Genomic DNA, 22,202 nt, shown 5'->3' with positions numbered 1-22,202 from the left:
TCTGAGTCACCATTTCATTACAGTTTAATGCAGGCCTAAATTATTCATGACAGTCCCCATCAATCTGGGAGCCAGTCTTTTTAACCGGGGAAGTGCCTGGTGGGCAGCGTCGTTCGCCTACTGGCCTGCTGATTGGACGCCCCTTTAGATCTCGATAATCCGCCCTGCACTCGGGCTGAAGAGGGCTGGATTGTTCTCATGGAGGTTCTCAAGAGATCTTAAAGTGTAAACTGAGATGGGTCATTTCAGAGAAGAAAGAAAAATCAACAAAATGTGAAAATGAATGAATAAAATCAGTTTAACATACACGTGTCATTCGTTGTAACTATGCATTCACTTTGGGAAAAGGTGGTCATCTAAGAATGCTTCTGGTTGACTATGAGTTGAACAACTATTAAGTAGAAATATTGTGTTTTCAGCTCGTCCTGTTTGTATTTAAGTGGAACTTTCTTTTTTTATTTGCACGGTTGACATACATTCTCGTGTAAAATCGTGTTCAGGCGAGCAAAGCTTCTTATAATTTTATTGTCAAAAGAAACAAATGCCAAGCGTTGACAGATATTTAATTTTGTATACGTTTCCCATCTTGTGGTGATTCGGTTCAACATACCATGTTTATTTATGCAGCCTGTTGCTATGATGTCACTACAGTACGGATACGGAGCAAAGTCCAATACTGATAAAGGTGAGGCAACAGTAACGGGCGCCAACCAGGACATGTTACGCTGTACTGTGTAGCAATAAATCCTCCTTACCAAGATTAACTTCACCATAAGCAACCAAAACCAAACAGTGATGTGCATTAGCAAGGCTTTTCACAAATACTATATATATATAATGTACATACATATAGATAGATATACTGTAAATACTGTGCTTTTTTTCTGATTAGCAACAGCTCAGGATTGGCTAGTGGAAACACCTTAGACAGGGGGTGTCGTCCAATCACATGCCAGAGTGTTGATTGCCTCGCAGCCAATTAGCACTCACCAGCTGTTCACTAATTAGTTCTCCCTCAATGATTTAAGAGGTTCATTAGTCTTTGTAGCTCTCAATTATAGGGGGGAGAACATATAATTGGATTAAAGATTTTTTAATGAACAGGTTTATTCAAGTCAGAATTGGGGCAGCACTATCTAGACGATACCTGGTAGAGAATGGTACACCACAGGGTAGTGTCATTAGTCCGATACTGTTTTCCATCATGATAAATGATGTTTTCCTTCAAGTCCAGGGTGATATTGGCCGATCTCTATTTGCTGATGATGGTGCACTGTGGAAGAGGGGGAAGAACATAAATCACATTAAAGGTAAAGTACAAGAGGCTGTGAAAGTGGTAGAAAGATGGTCTTATTCATGGGGATTCAAATTTGCTGTGGGGAAAACTAAAACAATCATGTTTACTAGGAAAAGAGGAGTTGATGCTCAGATAAAGATGTACGGACAAAAGATTGAACAAGTGAGAGTTTTTAGGTTCCTTGGTGTGTGGCTTGATGATAAATTAACATGGAATGAGCATATTCAGAGGATAGTAAAGAAATGTAAAACGATTCTAAATGTAATGAGGTGTCTAACAGGGTCAGAATGGGGAGCCAGCAGGGCTGCGATTAAAAATATTTATATCGCTCTGATGAGGTCAGTCCTTGATTACGGCTGAGTCGTATTTGGATCAGCTGCAAAAACTTCACTAAAGAAGCTGGAAGTGTTGCAATCCCAAGCTCTGAGACTGTGTTGTGGTGCTTTTAAGACGAGTCCTGTGGCTGCTTTGCAGGTGGAGATGGGTAAAATGCCGCTGCATTTGAGACGCAAGCTCCTAACTATAAATTACTGGGCCAACCTGCAAGGGCATTCTAGAGAAAATCATCCAACAAAAAAAGTACTTCTGCCATGTTGGGAAAGAGACAGGGCCAAGCAGGATTGTTTCGCATGGAGCAGTGAAAAATTAGCCAAAGATATGTCATTGGATCAGATAACATTCACCCCTGCAATACCGCTATCAATTACACCACCATGGCTATTTCCCTCAGTGTCAGTTGATCTTTATTTTTTAGACAAAGACCAAGCATTTAAAGACAATAATAACGTGACAGGAATGGTGGAGGATAGACTGGAGACGACATACTTATCATTTATTCTAGCATTTACAGACGGATCAAAAGACCCTGATACAGGGAGAACTGGGTTTGCAGTCACCATACCGTCCCTAAGATATGAAGTTAAAAAGAGAACCTCAGAGCATCTGTCTGTGTATACAGTGGAGACGTTGGCCATCTTAACAGCACTGCAGTGGGTAGAGGAGGTTCGGGTCGAAAAAGTCATTGTCTGTTCAGACTCTAGTTCAACACTATCCTCATTCCAATCATTCACTTCACATAGCAGGCAGGATTTAATTAATGAAATATATGAAACACTGTTCCGTTTAAAAAATATGGGTATTGTCGGAGCATTTATGTGGGTACCAGCACACGGGGGTGCAAGGAAACGAAAGAGCAGATACACTAGCAAAACAAGCGTTAGAAAGGCAGCACAAGATGGACATTTTACACAGCAAAGCAAAAGTTAAAACAATTATCAAAAGAAACATTATGAAGGAATGGCAGCATAGTTGGGATGTAGGGGAAACAGGAAGATGGCGCCGTGTCAACGGCAGCCTGTTGCAGTAGCTGCCCATTGCTTTATTTTTTTGGTCTTTTTTTTCCACTTTTCCTCTTTCTTTTCCTTTTCTTTCACGTTGGTCTAAGTTACGGTCGGACAATGGACAGTAACTACTTTATTTGCAACTTTTCCCATGGCATTTAGTTCACTCCGTCGTGTGAGCCACAACAAACAATGACGGGGACCGTGGCTTACTCGCGCGCTCAGCTGATCGCGCTGTGCAGGCCGCAGCTTCTGCCTGGAAACAGACCTGTGATCCCGGTGGAGCGACGGAGAAGGACTCGGGGCTACAGGGCGGGTGCCAAGAGGCGGGCTAAAACGAGGAGATACAAATCCTCGGTACCGGCGATCATAACGGGGAACGTGAGGTCTTTGGCGAATAAGACGGATGAGCTCGGCGTGCTGGTAATGACTGAGAGGATCTTCCGTGAGAGCAGCCTCTTGTGTTTCACTGAGACGTGGCTACACGCGGACTATCCGGATCACAGCGCGTCTGTGCCCGGCTTCAGGACTGTTCGGGCTGACAGAGACGCTACACAGAGCGGTAAGAAGAGGGGGGGCGGGATCGCTGTTTATGTGAATGAACGGTGGTGCCATCCGGACCATGTGTGCGTGAAGGAGCGCTTCTGTAGCCCAAACATTGAACTGTTGGCCGTGGGGATGCGCCCCTATTATTTCCCGAGAGAGTTCACGTCCGCCATTGTGGTTGTCGTGTACGTGCCGCCATCAGCTGACGCTGAGGAAGCTGTGGACACCATCCACTCCACTGTGTCTGCTCTGCTGAATCATCAGCCTGGAGCATTCATGACTATCACTGGTGACTTTAACCACACCACATTGGATAAAGCTCTGCCAACCTTCCATCAGTATATAGACTGCCCAACAAGGAACAATAAAACTCTGGACTTGCTGTATGCTAATACTAAGGATGCATACAGTGCCACTGCCCTTCCCCCCCTCGGCATGTCTGATCATGACCTGGTCCGGCTGACACCCAGGTATGTTCCTCTGGTGAAGAGGCTGCCGGTGACCACCAGGACTGTGAGGAGGTGGTCTCTGGAGGCTAACGACGCTCTACAGGACTGCTTCGAGTCAACGGACTGGGATGTGCTGTGTGGACCGCATGGGGAGGACATCAACAGGATGACCGACTGCATCACGGAATACATCAAGTTCTGTGAACACACCACCATCCCATCACGGACTGTGCGCTGCTTCCCCAACAACAAGCCCTGGATCACCAGGGACCTGAAGGCGCTTCTTAACTTGAAGAAAGCTGCTTTTAGGTCTGGGGACAGGGATGAGCTGAGGAGAGTCCAGCGCAACCTAAAGGTGAAGCTCAGGGAGGGCAAGGACTCCTACAGGAGGAAGCTGGAGGCCAAACTCCAGCTGAACAACACAAGGGAGGTGTGGACTGGGATGAAGCAGATAACTGGCTTCAAGGTGGGAGGGAGACAGCCAGGGGGCTCCCTGGAGAGGGCCAACGAGCTGAACTGTTTTTTCAATAGGTTCAGTTCACAGCCCTCCTGTCTCCTCCACATCACACCTCCCAAACACCTCCTCCCCCTCTGTCCCCCCTGCTGAGCTGCACATCCACCGAGCCCTCAATAACAATGGGCTCCTCCACCCTCCCCCCTCTCTCTGTGACGACTGACCAGGTGAGAAGACAGCTGGAGAAACTAAACCAGCGCAGGGCGGAAGGTCCTGATGGCATCAGCCCCAGGGTCCTAAAGACCTGCGCCACCCAGCTGTCTGGTGTCCTGCAGCACCTCTTCAACCTCAGACTGAGGCAGGAGGTGGTCCCGGTGCTGTGGAAGACGTCGTGCCTGGTCCCTGTCCCAAAGAAGTCAACACCATCTGGCCTCAACGACTACCGACCGATGGCCCTCACCTCCCATGTGATGAAGGTGCTGGAGAGGCTGGTCTTGGCCCACCTCCGGCCGCAGGTGAAATCGTCGCTGGACCCTCTGCAATTTGCTTACCAGCCTCATGTGGGAGTGGACGACGTGTCGAAGGTTGGGAAAAGATGACCAGGACGGCAAAGTAAAATTCAAAACAAAGTGGATTTAATTAAGTGTGGTAGAACAAAAGTCTCAAAGACACAAAACATTTAACGTGCAGCACGGGCCTGGATGAAGTCAGCTCAAAGCATCGTTCGATAACAGCCTGCAGTTCTCTGGGAGAACATGACTTTTTATATCTTTAAGAGCAAGCGTGATTAGATAATATAGATGGAGACGTCACTCGGTTTAATCTTTGTCCGTCTCATCGTTGGAGCTCAGGGTGGTCCCACCCTCTGGGCTCACGACAGCAGCACTGGTTGGTTAAAACAGATGGAGGTGTTCCTGGTTTAGACTTTGAACACCTTCTGATGGAGCTCAGGGTGGTCCCACCCTCTTGGCTCACGATCTTCTCGTCATAATCAGTGTGTGTGTATGTTGTTCTCCATCTAAAGCAGGAGCTGTGCAGTTTCTTTAACCCTTGTGTTGCCTTAGGGTCATTTTGACCCGAATCAATATTACACCCTCCCCCCGCCTTTGGGTCATTTTGACCCGATTTAATTATATTATATTTACTAACATATTTTACCCTTTGGGTTCAATTTGACGCCAGCAATTAAAACCTCCAGAAAATTATTAGAATTAATATTGTTTTCCAAGTTTAAGTGTGAGGCACTTTATGTTTGTTTGTTGACTACCGAAAGAACACCGACATTAAACATTGAATGGGGTCAAATTAATCCTAAGGCGGGGGGAGGGTGTAATATTGATTCGGGTCAAAATGACCCTAAGGCAACACAAGGGTTAATATAATAGAAACTAAAAGGCATTGAAACTATCTGTTGCTTTCATAAACAAGTTCTTTGACGGTGACAGGTACGGCTCTTATTTAAATCTCAATTCTATGACTGAGCGGTCAGGATGAGGTCAGAGCCAAGGGTTGCACAGAGTTCCTGATTATCTTCCTGTGTGGATGTGTCATCTTCTGGCCGAGGTCCAGAAGTGTTTGTACCTACAGTATCTGTGCTTCTTATCCAGCAGTGTCAGTATGTTCCAAAACATGTGGGTGAGCATGCGTATGAGCTGTTCTCTCTGGTCAGAGCCCTAATGCCATAGAAGGACACACGGTTTGGTGCTTCGGGGCCTTAATGCAAAGCGAGGGACATGGGGGACTAAGTATGTATTTTTATATTCTTAACAGACGCCATCATCTACCTGCTGCAACGAGCTCAGTCGCACTTGGATGGAACCGGTGTCTCTGAGAGTCACTTTCTTTGACTTCTCCAGTGCATTTAACACCATCCAGCCACTGCTGCTGAGTGAGAAGCTGCGGGTGGTCGGTGTGGACGCGTCCACCATCTCCTGGATCACTGACTACCTCACAGGCAGACCACAGTTTGTCAGAATGGGCCGTGTGCTGTCTGGAACGGTGGTCAGTGATGTTGGAGCCCACAGGGAACTGTTCTGTCTCCCTTCCTCTTCACCCTGTACACCAGTGACTTCCAGTACAACACAGAGTCATGCCATCTGCAGAAGTACTCTGATGACTCTGCAGTGGTCGGGTGTATTAGGGATGGACGGGAGGAGGAGTACAGGGCAGTGGTGAGTGACTTTGTAAAGTGGGCGATGAGAACCACCTGCGGCTGAACGTGGCCAAGACCAGAGAGATGGTGGTGGACTTCAGGAGGAAGGCGACAGCTCCTACACCTCTGAGTGTCCTGGGAGTGGGCGTGGACATGGTGGAGGAGTACAAGTACCTGGGCGTCTCCATCGACAGCCGACTGAACTGGAAGGCCAACATCAACGCTGTGTACAAGAAGGGGATGAGTCGACTCTTTTCCTGAGAAAGCTTGATCCTTCAACGTGTGCAGCAAGGTGCTGGAGTCATTCTACCAGTCCGTTGTGGCCAGTGTGCTGCACTTCGTCATTGTCTGCTGGGGGTGCAGCATCGAGCCGTGACACCAGCCGTCTTAACAAACTGGTGAGGAAGGCTGGCTCCATCATCGGCTGCCAGCTGGAGCACCTGGAACAGGTGGTGGAGAGGAGGACGTTGAAGAAACTTGTGTCCATATTGGACAACCCGGACCACCCTCTCCACCACCTCCTACAGGGACAGAGGAGGACTTTCTCCAGACGTCTCCTCACGCTCCGCTGCCACAAGGACAGATACAGGAGAACATTCCTGCCGACGGCTATGAGGCTCTATAACAGATCACCTCTTGCCAGATCATAGTGCAATAACTACAATAATAACTTTATATCCACACTATGTTGATCTGCACTTCACACATTTCATTTACTTACACTACACACATACACACACTTTGCATTTTGCACACTGTCTATATTTACATATCTATCTATCTATCTAAGACATCTGTATGCTGTGCAGAGGGAAGTTGGCAAAGGGAGGCCAGCTAGAAGAAGCACCGTAGAAGAACACATAGTAACCAGACTGAGGATTGGGCACACAAGGCTGAACAAAACAATGCATCTAGTAAATAAACACCCAACAGGACGATGTGAGCACTATCAAGTACCAGAATCTGTCGAACATATAATTTATCATTGTCAGAAATACACACTTGAGCGACACATGTTGAAGAGGAAGCTGGGAGTGGAGGAACTAAATCTAACAGATGCGTTAAAATTGGGGGTAGGACAGGTATTACAATATTTGAAAGAAACAGGATTAAGCAATAGAATTTAAAGCACTGACATTTTTGAATCTCCGTTTTGTTTTGTTTGGTTTATTGATTTTGTTTTGTGGGTATTTTGTTGGGTTTTGTTTTGTTTGTTTGGTTTTGTAAGGGGATAGGGTACTCTGGTCCACACTCCACTACAGTAGGTGGCGGAAATGCACCGTTCACTGGATGCCATCCGCCTAAAAATTTAAAAAGAAGAAGAAGTAGCTCTCAATTGACATCAATTTCCAGCTTTCCAGCCCAGTCATTCCTGGCTTCCTTGCTCCAAAAGACGGCATACGTTTCGTTATTTCCGTTGAGTTCTTTGCGTGGAAATGTTTATAATGGATGTGAAGGATTGATAATGTTGAGAACAGTACAGCTGTGTCCGCCTGCTCTTGGTCCAGTTTGATTGGTCATGTCTTTTGAGGTCAGTCTTTTATGAATAATGCAAAAGTCTGGTGGCTGAGTGAGGAATTTCTAACACTGCTCCGGATGTCAGCCATTTCTTCCAGCTTGACATGAACAATTCCATAGTACGATAATGAGATGACCATCCCATTAATTATCAGAGATGATCTGCTTTAGGAGGAAAACAGTCTGTCGCCTCAATGGCCCCACAAGTGAGTGAGCTACCGCCACCACGCGAGCAACATGGCTCCAGGTCCGGCAATTACTTCAGTCCAGGCTGAAGTATAAATATGAAATAACTGGATTACCATTCAACTCCGTACAAACATTCCTGGTCCCCAGAGGACAAGTTTTTCTGACTTGAACTCTTTTATTTTTAGTCGGACAGTTGTGGTTTGACTGAAACTTCTCATCCCGTGTTAGATGAGTTGAAATCTCAGACATCAACGTCCCCTTTGGCTGAAATGTTACAACAAGCGTCCAAGATGTTGAACATGGTGACACATAGGCATCACACCTGATGCCAATCAGCATGTTAGCATTCTCACCATTACGTTAGCGTTTGGCATAAAAACACTGTTGTGCGGTGAGGATGCAACAAATACTCTGATTATTGTAACACAGCTTCTTTTTACTTGTATTGTACTTATATTCCTTTAAATCTTAAGTGTGTATGGTATTTGTAATTACTGTATTTAAGTCACATTCTAAATAATAGTTGCATGTTCACCTGTCTGTCTGAAGCTGCAGGTCAGAGGTGACTTGAACCCTGAAGTGATACATGTTCTAAATGTTTCTGTTCACTGGCTGGGTGTCTAGCACGTCTTAATTGGTAATCAGTTTTGCGTGTTCACACAGTAAAAAAACTAAAAGCTTGCATTTCTTTAGTAGTCACTCCTCACTAAAATAAACACCCAGTGACCCAAATCAAACACACCCACGTCGTTTGTCGCATGCTAAAAGGCTATCGATGAAAATATGGCCCTAAAACAGACCGAGGAGGACTCCCTGGTGACCCAGGAGGAAGTAAGTAAAATAACTCTTGGACCGAGAGATGTCACTGCCGCTGGGCTGCAGGTGGCGTGGGGAGTTTATATAGGTTATTTTGTCGGCCATGGAGATGTTTTATTTTTTGTTTAGCTAAAGGTCCTTTTTGTTAAATTATCTTTTGGTTGTTTGTTGTGGAGGACGTAAAGTGCCGTAAATGGATATTATTGTTGGTTTGGACATGAGGGGTCATGTTGCTGATGTTGTTCCACTGTGCAGTTTATACTTTAACGTATACCTATACATTTGATCATCTCGTACTCTTTCCACCTCATGACTCGTCTCCAGCTGCAAAAGGCTGCAGCATGTTTGCAGATTCATGAGAGATGAGAGCAGTCGGTTTGAAATAATATTTATTTGGGACACATATCAGAGCACACTTTTACTTCTGCTATGTTCCCCACGAGCCGGCGATTTGTGTTTTTAAATATCTTCTCTGTATAGAATAAATCATGATTTAGAGTGCAAGGGAAGGAACGGACAGAAATCAAATCAGCTGTATTCAATATTTCAGGGATATTGATGCAACACTATCCCATACATCTGACTTGCATGTTACATTGATGCAAAAATAATGTGAGCAACATAAAATATGACCAGTTTCCGCAAAATATTTTTGAAATACCACTTCTCTGTCTTTCTCTGTGACAGTTGTCTTAAAATACCAGTATTTGTCTTCCACTCCAACCCTGTCGAGTCATATCTCACTCACACTAGCTCAAGGTTTCTAATTGCCGGTTATATTTTTCTTTTCAGGAGCTCTTGAACTTCCAGCTGTTCTCTGCCGCCTTCAGCCAGAGCCGAGTGACTCTTGAATGCACTCGTCCTCGAGGGGGTAATGAACTACGAAGGCCTCCTGCCACTGTTGGAGCGATCGTCCTCCGCGTGTGTGTGTGTGCTGATACTTCTCCGACAGCATTTGCGAAGTGGTGCATTTGGATGCAGGTTGCCCAGCAACAGTGATGAAAACTTGTAGCCTACTATATATACTGTATGTACAATTAAGAGGTACTTTACTGCAGTTTATGTCCACCCCAATGTCCCTCTCTACATTTGAGAGGAAACCTTTTACATTAGTAGTCTATTTCATTTATTTGACATCTGATTAGTTTAACAAACAGAACATTTTGATCAGCTCGTAAAATGTTTATTTTCGACAGATTAAAGGGCCCTGCTCTGACACAAGTGTTCACCTTTAATGTCTCTGGTCAGGTTGTCATGCAAACTGCACAGCTGTGCAGGGATTTAGACACGCTGAATGTGTCACTCGAAAACTAACGGGAGAGATGTCACAAATCCGGTCTGTATAATCAGGGAAACGATGAGTAACGATACCCGGAAGAGAACGTGGACCTTTGAACTACACACAGGTTCAGAACATCCACTAATTTATTATATTAACAAAGTTACAATTTATAAATGTCTTCTTTTACTTGATAAGGATGCGAACACAACGTGTTATCTTTTCCAAACTGGATTACAAAAATCATTGTTTCCTTCCCAGAGTTCTGCTTCACGTAAAGCCGACTTTCACTTTTGATACTTGCTGTACATTTTATAGATGACACTTCCGTGCATCTACTCAAGTGGACATTTTAAATCCTCGACTTACCATGGAGTATCTTATTTTTGTCAGCCATACCAAGAATTGCATGGGACCATAGCAATGTCCATAACAGATCAATTTATTGTCAACAATCACTGTTTTGGTATAGTGTACTTCAGCAAATGGAGTAAAGAAAACACAGATTTAAAGTAAGGTCTAGCTAACAATCGCAATAAAAAGAAATAGAAAAGAATCCAATTAAGGTCTTGTAATTCCATCTTCATATGAATACATAACATCTAGAGTATAAGTTAATGAATTGAAGCTACTGTATAAATACATCACCAGCATGCACAATGTTGTATTATGGAGAATATTGGAGCAGTTATCATCCTACACTGAAGAAACAGTAGAATAGGCGAGTGCATCTCTTGACCGAGAAGAACGTGAAGACAAAGTAAATCCACAAACCTCAGATCTGCTTTTAGAGCTTCCACTTAACGTTGCATGTGCTCCGTCCACAAACAGTACCGAGTATAGGAATAGAGTGTGTGTGGCTGCCGGGGCCGTTTCCCAGATCCTACTGGTTGTTATGGAGATCCTATAACTGGAGAGTAAGGGTCGACTCGTGATGGTGTATTCGATCCCCGTGTTTTTTCCTCTTTGAAAATGTAGTAATCTGGATTTCCGTTAATCAAATTGTTTGTTTTTTCCTACAAGGAGCCAGTATTGTTGTAGTAACAACAATCCTGACGATAAGAATTAGGTGTCCAAAAACTGTTCATTTATTTAATAAATCACACCAGCACATGAGGGCCAAGCCGCACTAGGTTTACGTCATGAATTTGTATTTTTAGTGACGGTATCACTGTGTGACTGCGCTGGAAACATACCTGACACAAAGCAAAACAAAAATAAGTATTTATTTAATTTTTTTGATTTCATCCTCAATAAAAGAGACAACATGCTTTACACCCGACGATCAGTGTGGTGCAACTAAAGGTGTCAACGACGATGCCCCGATAAAAGCCCTTTTCCACCTCTGCAACCTGTCCGCTCTCTCTCTCTTGCTCACTCACACTCGCCCTTGTCTTTCTCCCGCTCGATAAGCAAGGCCGCGACATTCAAGGTTACTCCGATTTTGTGGTTGTTCGAGCATCGAAAACTCAATTTCCGAATGCTCCTCTCACCAAATACAACAGGACAGCTCAGCTTCGTTAGCGCGATAAGACCAGTCTCTGCCAGTGTGACGGCGTGGCTCCCCAATCGTCACTGTGATGAATGACATACCTCTTGCTTCTAAAGTGGTATTTTGGCAATTGTTGCAGAGGCTACCAAGGAAGGGGGTTTCATTCTTTTTTCCTCTCCTAGGTTATTTCTCAAACTAAAATTGTCTTCCCTCAGTCAATTTTTTTGTTTTTTTAATTTTCACTTTTAATTTGTTGAAAAATAAAGAGCAGCAGCCGGTAGTACCGTCAGCGGAATTAGTCGCCGCAATCCACTGCTCTCCCCCCTCCCCCACCCTATTATTTTTTTTATTTCTAAGATCTAGTATTATTTTGTCATTTGTGAGCGCGTGTGTTTTTAAATTTTTTGGAGCAGAATGAGGTTTTGGACTCTTTAATTGTTGGCCTCCCCTCCCTCGTCGTCCTGCTGGTCGCTCGTCCACAGCGTCAAGTTGTCTCGTAGCAGCTGCATGATCAGAGTGGAGTCTTTGTAGGAGTCCTCGTTCAGGGTGTCCAGCTCGGCGATGGCGTTGTCGAAGGCGGTCTTTGCCAGGTGGCACGCCTGCTCCGGGGCGTTCTGGATCTCGTAGTAGAAGACGGAGTAGTTGAGGGCCAGGCCCAGGCGGATGGGGTGGGTGGGCTGCATGTGCTCCTTGCTGATCTCGTGGGCCTCGCTGTAGGACTTCTCGGCGGACTCCACCACCGCGGCCTTCTTCTCCCCCGTGGCCACCTCGGCCAGGTAGCGGTAGTAGTCGCCCTTCATCTTCAGGTAGAACACTTTGCTCTCGTGCTGCGTCTCGTTGCAGTTCTTGATCAGGAAGTTGTCGAGGAGGTTGAGCACGTCCTGGCAGACGGCCTCCAGCTCCTTCTCGATCTTTTCCCGGTACGCGCGCACCATCTCGATCTTCTTCTCGTTGCCGTCGGCGGACGTCTTCTGCTCAATGCTGGAGATGACGCGCCAGGATGACCGCCTCGCCCCGACCACGTTCTTGTAGGCCACGGAGAGCAGGTTCCTCTCCTCGTTGGATAGCGCTTCATTCAGCTCTGTCAACTAGAGAGAAATGAACAGGCGTTGGCATGTTTTTTGTAATCAGTTATCTTGTAACACTTGACAAGTTGGAAAGTTACAACCTGTTGCATACTACCATGTATGACTAATCCTCTTTGCACACGTCAAACTAAACATAAGAGAATAAATGCAAAGCTACAATTCTGAAAACTATCACGGATGCTTCGAGACAAACTGGACAACACCCAAGGAAACTGCCTCTGCGCGGTGAACTACGCCTCCATCCTCTTAGGTGACTCCTGATTGGCTGGCCGCAGCTCTGAAAGTTTTGTCTTGTTTGGACAGGCCTGTGTCTGGCTGGAGGATCTAATCCTTTATACCCCGCTGGGACTGTGCAGCAGAGGCATCTTTACAAACCTTTTCTGAGTGTAACGCCTGTTGTTACTTTCTTTTTCCGTTCCATGATCAGAGCAGAGCAGGGGGTCTGGACGGTCCCGTGGAACGTACTGACCGCTGTTACGGTCCCCATGAAACTACATTTAAAACTGAGGGGATTGTGTTGATCTTTCTTATGTATTTAAAATAGGAAAAGGCAAAAAATCATTCAGCATTTACTAATTATTTAATGGTAATTCAGTTTCTTGAATAAAGTGGAGCACTGTGCCGTAACAGCAAAATAAATGCTTTGTAGTTCTTGTTTAGTGCGTTGGCTGCCAAGTAACAGTTAGCACAACAACTCAGGTGTTTGAACTTTACCCGTACAGTAGCACTCTGCTGCTGCATTGTTAGAAAGACGACAACGGGTCACTTGGAACTCTTTAATCACACTGCAAGACATTTATTACCCAGGGGTTATGTGTATTACCAATGAGTTATGTGTATTACCCAGGGGTTATGTGTATTACCCAGGAGTTGTGTGTATTACCCAGGGGTTGTGTGTATTACCCAGGGGTTGTGTGTATTACCCAGGGGTTGTGTGTATTACCCAGGGGTTGTGTGTATTACCCAGGGGTTGTGTGCGCGCAGCATCCTCGACACATGGCAGAGCCTCAGCGTACGTCTCGCTCAAGGACACGATGGATTAAACCTGTGACCTTTTGGGGTGCATCCTAGTCACGATGAGCCGACAGCTGTGTCACTCTGCTTTGGTCAGACTCCAATAACACAGTAGCGACTAAACCCTGTTCCAGTTGCTACTCCAGTCGATTGACACAATGTACGAGTGCTCATGTCTCCATCTCATCAGCTCATCCTCAGCAGACATGAATGCGATCACAGCGACAGTTCTCTGCTACAGAACAGAGCATCTTTAATGAGATTACTGTAAAAGGGAGGGAGGGGGAAGCCAAAGATGAATCATTGATGCAATCTCCTGTTTCCATGGTGACTGCAAAGTCTGCTTTGTTTGGGAGAGCCATTTCTATCTCTGCTGGAAACATGAGCCACAAGCTGCGAATGGCGAGGATGCTGACATGACTGATGGTATGGAGAATGCTGCAGCACTGTGGGTGGGGAGAAGTGCCAACGAGCCATTTCATATCTCGCACCTTTCTGCCAACTCGTACACTGGTGGTCACAGCAATGTCATTGGCATGGCTCCAGACAGAAACGTTATTCAAAAGCTCGCAGCCTGTGCATGAAAATGGCCTGGAGAGCCTGAGGATGGAGATGTCAGTCAGCCGGTGTCCGTCAAACACAATCAAGCTGCCCAGAGCATGAGCCACTTCCATGAGGTGTCCTCACCTTCATTGGGTCAAAATGTTTATAATACAAAAAGCAGTTCTGTACAGACATCGATGGTCCCCAGAGGATGAACCCCTTTGAGCTTGGGGATTGCCCTGACTTTCTCTTATCGCCATACCGTTGGCATTTGTATAATATCTTCCCCTGGATGGGTTACCTTAAGATTTGGTACACATATTCTATTTTTAGTGCAACCATCACATCTTAACTATTTGGTAAATTGCCGTTAACTTTGGAACGGATATTCATGGTTCTCACAAATTAAATTAAATCCTCTGCTCCTCCATCACCGTCTGGTACCCTGCAGCCACCGCCAAGGGCAGGGCCAGGCTGCAGCGCACCATCCGCTCTGCTGAGAGGGTCCGCCGGCCCTCCAGGACTTGTTTGCTTCCAGGACCCTGAAGCGAGCAAGGAAGATTGCAGCTGACCCCTCTCACCCTGGTCACAAACTGTTTGAGTCCCTCCCCTCTGGCAGGAGGCTGAGGTCCATCAGGACCAAGACCTCCCGCCACACAGGCAGCTTCTTCCTGTCGGCAGTCGGGCTCATGAACAGAGCTCGGGTCCCCCACTGGCTGACTCCAGTGACTCCCCTGCACATCACTTAATTCTTCATTTAAATACACGTAGCTCTTTACCTTGAATAGACTGTGCACTTTTTCTTCTTATTTATATAATTAATTATCGCACTGTGTTGATTGTTGTTATTGTCATTGTCTCTTGTCGCACCACCCGCCACGACACATTCCTTGAATGTGAAAATATACATAGCAATAAAAAGTTTCTGATTCTGATCCTGATTACTTTGGTGCGCTCAAACTTTTCTCTGGCACATCCACAAACCGCGTTTGATCGATGCGCCAGCTGAATATTAAATGCATTGGCATGAAATCAACTAGATATTTGGAGGTCCCAAAAGATGAAATTTCGAGTGGCTTTGATAATCGCTCGACTTTAATCTGGCTCCATCTGGTCATAATTTCAATTTGTTCAATGTTTTTTGACCAAATAACTGGAACACTATATTCCATCAGCCCTGGCTGCTCTTTGTTCGTTGCTAATTAACAAGCGTCGGCATGCTGGACCTAGATTGTGAACCTAGTGAATGTTACCTTCTAAACATCGACACGTTGCCATCGTCACTGAGCAACAACCAAACGTGCTTCTTGTTCTTTACTTTACAATGATCGGCGCCCCCTCGAGGGCCTCGGGCAGCACTGATGACGGTTGGGCTCACTCACTAAGGAGTGTTTCCTACACAAGACATTGTAAAAATGTACAACAGTCATAAACAGAATGACCTCTGTACTGAACGAGTAGAAGCCAGGCAAACAATAAATGGCATCCGTTGCGTAATGATCCCCCCCCTTCTTACTCATTGCTGAAGCAGCCATAGCCCATTGAATTACAACGAGCGTAAACGAGTATCTGACCTACAGCATATGCAACCAGTGGAGTAGGTCAGCGCTGGAGCAACAGAGAGGTCAGAAAAACGAGGCCCAAACAACACGTCTGCCTTTTGTTTCAGCCTGCGGGGCGAGCAGAATGCGGCGGTGGGGGTGATGAATGGAGCTCTGTCGACCCATAAAGCTCATCAATCGCGTCGGCTCTCTCGTGACTCATCCTTGAACAAGGCAGTCAAGCTTCCAAACAGCTGAGTGTTAATACAAACAAAGGGCCGGGCAGGACAACCAATAACTTCCTCTTTGACAGATCTCTGCATGGCCATTAATATCCACAGGACACACACTGGAAGAGCCGCAGGGCAGCGGGAGGAAGGGGCTGCGCCGGGCCGAAGTCGAGGCTGGGTCAGACCTCCACGTCGCCGCCTCACATTTCCATTTAATGGATTAAAATTCCCATAATGAAGGCTTGCCGCAGTCCTACAGCTCCCCATTCCACACTTCCCTTGTGTTCTTTCCTTGCTCCTTTGCCCTCGCTCTCCTGCCCTGGTGTGACAACCCCCCCCCCCCCCCTCTCTCTCTCAGGCGGCAGAGTACAAAAGCGCCGGGGACTACCTGACGTCATTGGTGGTGTGAATAAGGCTGGAAGCCTCGGTGCTGAGAAAAGGGGGATGCAAAGGTCATGTATGCGTTTTTCTTGAGTCATGGTGGTGGAGCGGGAGCTTCAAGTAGCGCGTTGTTGCTACGCTACCACGTATAATCTAATCATTTGTACATGTTCGATAATGAGACGCATGAAGGGTTGATCACTCAAAAGGAATGATTAAGATATGCAGACCTAAATGAGGTTATGCGAGAGGTCAAACACTAGTTCATGTACGTTTGTTATTAAAACAGGCAATATACAATGTGACCAAAAGTAAAAGAAATGTACACTAGGACTATGGACACTAGGACTAAGTAACTGCTTTTTTTTTTAAAGAAGAAAAAAAGAAATAGAGACCAAGTCGTGTTCAGCCCACATTCTTCCCTGCTTAGCTGTTGCTGTCAAAGACTCTGCCTTGTGACGGCAAAAACATTATTAATGTTTACCTGTCATACAATAACCACTATGTCCCATTAATAAATGGTAACTTTAAGATCACAGTTCAGAGGCACTGCAGACTCATCACCTATTGGCTGGTCGTGTTGCGAACGAGGACAGCGCTGAGATGATTGTGTAATTGCATTACTACTACTACTTGGTCATGGACTGGCTTCGGGGCAGAGGATGACGTTTCACACTGGTGTTTTTAGGGTTGGTCCATCTCCCAGCGAGTCCCATCCTGTCAAAATCAATCTTTTGCACTTTCCGGGTCTGTAATAATCCTGTTAACTGGGCACGAAATCCCAAACAAATAAGCAACAAGCCAATGACTTCCATGCATTCTACTACGAACAGCAAATGTGGTGCCGAGTGACGTTTCACTCCTTGACCTAAGAAGACTTAACACAATAAAGAACTGAGCAAAAAGTAAAACGGGAGGCATTTAAAAAAAACTTGCAAACTAGAAAGGTCCACAGACCTGGTGTTTAGTAAGACTTAAATTCTTAAAACTGAAATATTTCCTCTCCGTGCTCTGGTAATTGTACCAACGAGTTATTTACCACTCCAGTGTTAATGAAGGAACAGGCTACTGTAAAGTGCTCCATACAGGACATGTGGATGACATCCTGGAAGCAGACGTCCGTCGGCACATGGTCTCACACTCCCCACTGAGGAGGATGCATACTCTCTACTTATTCCTTTTTTATTGTATTCACTGTATCACAACCGCAACTCGGGATAGATGTGTCAATGTGATGCCTTTCGATGCCGCCAGTAATTCCACTCTCCCTGCACTCATGATAGTGACTAAGCAAAAGGAAGAAGTAGACATCATGGCAACCGAACGATGCAGCGAGGTAATAAAGTACGGCTGTGGGGGATATCATTTCGTTCAATTCCGCTGCAAACGTAAGTCAGAAAGAAGTTGTGAAGCGGACGTAATAATAAAGGGTGTGCAGGTGGGTCTCTCTCTCGTAGAGCCTTTGTGACTCACCACTGACTCAAGACTCACTTCGGGACATATTGAAGTGTCCTGAGATGACATTGGCTGCATTCATATTTGGACTGAGAAAAAAAAGAATGAAAATGAGGACGAACTGGTTTACAGGAAATGGTGAATGAGAGAAGGCGGATATTTAATGGGCTAGTTTTAGCACACTAATTTTTGCAATCTCTATCTAAAATGAAGCTAATCATAAGTGTCTAATTTATAATAAATAAAAAGAGTCTTCCACTCATATTAGGGGCCAAGCCAATAAATCTGATTTAGCATTAAAGATATCTCCACATAAACTGCACCATCACACTCACACCCACTCCTCCTGAGATTCAGATCACACCCGCCCCCTGTTTTCTCCTGAAAATGTGTCCGCCAGCAAAAACTAAGACACTGGTAGCCCGTGGAGTTTGCTTTAGTCAACTAGGATTAAAAGGGGATGACAGAAATGTCTGGATTAAGTCCTCGTTTCCCTTCCATCTTGTGGTGTTTTCCATAGCGACAGACAAATCAGATGCTGAAGTGTCAGACTTCAGAGTGGCAGTGACGGCGTTCAGTCAAGTGTAACGACCTACCCGAGAAACTGAAATGTAATTTTGGTTTATTTCATTATTTGGTAGCACAGTCACAGATAGTGAAGTCCAAGAACAGTCCTATTTTCATACAGTAGACGTGTGCACTCTCACTCAGTCCCAGCTGCAACAAAGCACGTATAGTATAGTATGCAGCCGCTACATTTGGGTCGGGCCACTCCCTTCGGCTACAGATGTAGAACGTACGGCCAACATTGTATCTGTGATAAATGTATTAAAAAACACAACACGTCAACCAAGAAAAGTCTCAAATAAATACAAATCTGTTTTGGAGCGTAACTTTAAATAAGTATTGTGGAGGCAGTTGGATAATCATCAATTCTGTTGCATCACGTAGATGTACAGCCACGTCTGCCATTTCTTTTTTTCTTAATCGAATGCAGCAAATACTCTTCACTCAGTACATATGAAATGTACATCCAGTGTACATCCAGCAGCTGCAGCACAATGCATCCGCAGACTTCCATGAGAGAATAATGCTTTCAGTTCATTAAGTGGGAAGGAAGCCTCGGCTCTCGGTGCCTGGCACTTCCTAAGACGCTCTCCATTGGGACGTGTGAGTGACTGTGTGCATGTGTCTCCATATAAAGTTACATTGAATATTTATGTATGACCTGGCTAGTTTATTAAAGCTGAATGTTCAAGAAAATGAACTTTTAACTTAACCCCTGTTAGATGACGTAATCGCAGGCTGTCATCTGGATGGTCTCTGAACCGGACTCTCAGGAGTAACTTGTGAGTCGGGTCTCCAGTGAGTCGGGTCAAGCGTTCAATTAAGCACATGTTACCCGTTTTTGTATGGAAAGGAGCAAGCATTCATGAGCTCTCATTTTTTTTAAATGACCCCAAAAATATAAATTCCACAATAATTAATAGTTTTCTGTTCATGTGGCTTTTTCGTCGAGAAGTCCAGGCTCCTAACTTAATGTTCTGACTCTTGGTCCAAGGCTAATAGGCCCGCTAGAGACTTGCACACCTCGCCAATTCTGTGCTCTTTAGATTTAAGGAGAATTCATAAAAGAACAACACTAGGTCAGCCTCTCTGATCTGTTACTGGTCGCTAGGCGCCGTCAGACGGAGGACGAGCAGAATTTAAAGCTCCACAACCTGTGACATAGCTGCTAAAAGATGAAGCTGGAAAGATGCGGGCGGCCTGATAACGACAATGTTGGGACATTGTTGAATATAGAAATCCACTCTTTTTCCTTTTTATAAAAAAAATGTCTGTGCTAACAGGAGTTCATTGACACCAACGTTCATTTTGGTCGGGCCTGCTTCCGGAGTCTACAGCGTTGTGTTCTGTAAAGCCCGAGCTACTTGGCTCAGTCGATATCCGGGTTGCCATGTCTGCAGTGGCAAGGAATTCCCCATCGAAGGATGGGCGAGGCAGCAGACACACCCCGCTGCCTGGGTGCTGCAGAGACTGGCTGAGTGAGCGGCAGCTCTCTCTTTCTCTGACTCGGCAGAAATCGGGACGAGGGTGGAGCTGTGCCCCCCTCCACCCCCACCCCCTGAACACCCAGCCTGGTCCTACAGAGCGTGGCATGGCCTTTTAACCACTCCGGCAGCCAACTTGTTGACTCTCGGGAGTTAAAGCTGATGTGGCTTTTAAGAAGTTCCACTCGTCTTGCTTCCACTGGCCTGTACAGCTTTGGGCTCCGAAGCTGATGCAACTCTTTGAAAAAATCGAAATATGATCATTATGGAGGAAAATTATAGAAATGACACCAAAAGTACTAGTACAGATTTTTTTTTTAACTGCTTAAAGAAAGTCACTATTAGTAACCACAGAGACAATATGAAGTCCTGCACAGATATGGTGCCCATTCTTCTAACTGCAACACAACATTCCTCACTGTCCCTGGCTATGTGTCCCTTCCTCCATGATCTCATTGTCCAGTTACTGACAGAGAGATGCAGCCTTTGTGAAGCTATGATGTATAGAAAGAAAGAAAGAAAGAAGGGTGTGTGTGTGGTGGGGTGGGGACACGCTGCCTATATGAAATGGTGCACTACGGGTGGGCCCGTGCTGCATCTTTGCCAGATGCTGCGGCACACGCCTCTGTGTACAGGGAAAGCTACCGTGAAAGAGGTCGAGGACGCAGCGGATGCGGATGCTACACGAAACCGATTGGTACGGGCAAGCCCCCCCGCTAAATATACACACACACGACAGTTTGCTGCAATATGACATCCACGGATGAGGTTCTGGAGACGCCCGTCCACCGACACCCACGTCCGTAAAGGTGAACGCTACGAGTTTCTTTTTTTGTGTGCGCCCGCTTCTGCGCAAATCGATTGCGATCAACCTTCAGCCAACATTGCGCTTCCCAATGCGCCAAAACGAGTGCCAATAGGCCACGGGGACGCGCGCACGGACGTGCACACACACACACGCCTGCTCGTTTCAAGTCGAGCCTAAAGAAAAGTGGTGTATCACACTTATTTCTCACGCCGGAATCCCTAACCCGCGAGCCCAGCCAGCCGTGTGCCCTCTCATCCCCGTGGCACCACCCTCTGCTCCGCCACTATGCGCATCTTTCGACGCGCTCATTTCGCCACCAAGACGGGCCGTTTAAATCACGTCTCATCATCACTTCTTTTTTCAATCCACCGGTTCTTTCTTGCTTCCTTTTTTTACAACCGAGCAGTCTGGTCTCTTTTTTTTTTTAAAGGAGCCTGGTGAAAGGCACCGCCCCAAGATCAAACAGTCCCCATTTCAACCACAATCCACCGCAGCACACCGCCGATACCACAACGCCCAACACGGCGGACATTAATTCACTAAATAACCGGTTTACAGCTGAGCCCCGCCGCGTCCAGGCGGGTTCCCCCCGTCGCCTCTGACTTTGTAATGGGGAACCTACCGTGAGCCGCGAAGGCTTCACGGGCCTCGCGGTGCCGTTCCCAAATGATGCTTCCCAAATCTTACTATGGCAGTGCTCAATGCCGCACGTAAACACGTCTTTCCATTCAACGCGCTCTTTAATCATAACTTTCATACACCAATTTCGCGTGTCTTCCTCGATTCAGTCAGAAAACGTGCTCGGACAACGCGTCACGGTCCCTCCGCTGCGCACTGCTGCCCTCGAGCTAGGCTTAGCTAGCTGTCACACACCCCTCACGAGCACCCACGCTAAGCTACCACGCTATTTATATAGACATGCACATAAGTGTTTGGTATTATTATGAGTTAGTGCTCCGAGATAAGTGGTCCTAACGGAGGAAACCATACTTACCAATTTCATGGCTGCTGCCATATCATCATACCTCTCCGCCTGCTCGGCCAGCCGGGCTTTCTGCACCAGTTTCTCGCGGTCTACCATTTTGGAGGTGGTGCGTGCGTTTTTGCTCGTCTCCTGCGTGTCGGATAAATAAATCGTATTGTGGCTGCTTTTTAAAATGTAATTTGTATGCAGAGTTCCGGCGCCGGGATCCTTCTCGCTGCAGCTGCTGCCTGCTGTCTGTGCGCCTGGCCGATGGGACACCCCTCCCCCTCCGAGCACTTCCCCTCGGTGTGTGTCACCACCCCGAAAAAGGGCGTGTCCTCACCGGAGTGATGTAACGACCCTGGTAGTCCGGAGAGAATGACAGCGCAGCCTACAGTCCGGCATTGCACGCTTGGAGGAAAGGGAGCTTGTTATGCATTTATTACGATATAATGTTATCTATGGTATTCCAGTGGTTGATCACATTCAAACTCCAGGCGAGTGGGTCCGTGCAGACGCCAGCTCCTGGGCCCCAGACCCCCGCTCCAAAGGCCTGGCTCTGACTTCAGGGGTATGCACTGCTAAAGCACCAACC

The 22,202-nt window shown here is 46.2% G+C and overlaps 1 protein-coding gene across 1 annotated transcript; it reads right to left on the bottom strand.

Annotated features, from left to right (window-relative positions):
- Positions 1-10,461: 10,461 nt before the first annotated feature.
- Positions 10,462-21,869, bottom strand: ywhag1 (3-monooxygenase/tryptophan 5-monooxygenase activation protein, gamma polypeptide 1). The gene is made up of 2 exons (XM_056411457.1): positions 21,638-21,869; positions 10,462-12,620 (listed from the first exon to the last, which is right to left on the bottom strand). Exons 1-2 carry the CDS (start codon positions 21,722-21,724, stop codon positions 11,964-11,966), a joined length of 744 nt encoding a protein of 247 aa, XP_056267432.1. The 5' UTR covers positions 21,725-21,869; the 3' UTR covers positions 10,462-11,963.
- Between the last annotated feature and the right edge of the window lie 333 nt (positions 21,870-22,202).

Source organism: Pseudoliparis swirei, chromosome 3, assembly GCF_029220125.1.
Source record: "Pseudoliparis swirei isolate HS2019 ecotype Mariana Trench chromosome 3, NWPU_hadal_v1, whole genome shotgun sequence".
Taxonomy (NCBI): Eukaryota; Metazoa; Chordata; class Actinopteri; order Perciformes; family Liparidae; genus Pseudoliparis; species Pseudoliparis swirei.
Note: the sequence above shows the minus strand (reverse complement) of the source record. Positions and strands in the feature narration are given on the sequence as shown.

Bases quoted from the DNA above. Each gene is read 5' to 3' on its own strand.
- ywhag1 (XM_056411457.1), bottom strand. From the start codon at position 21,724: ATGGTAGACCGCGAGAAACTGGTGCAGAAAGCCCGGCTGGCCGAGCAG. The intron at 12,621-21,637 runs GTAAGTATGGTT...ATTTCTCTCTAG, and splicing joins TGGCAGCAGCCATGAAATTG to TTGACAGAGCTGAATGAAGC.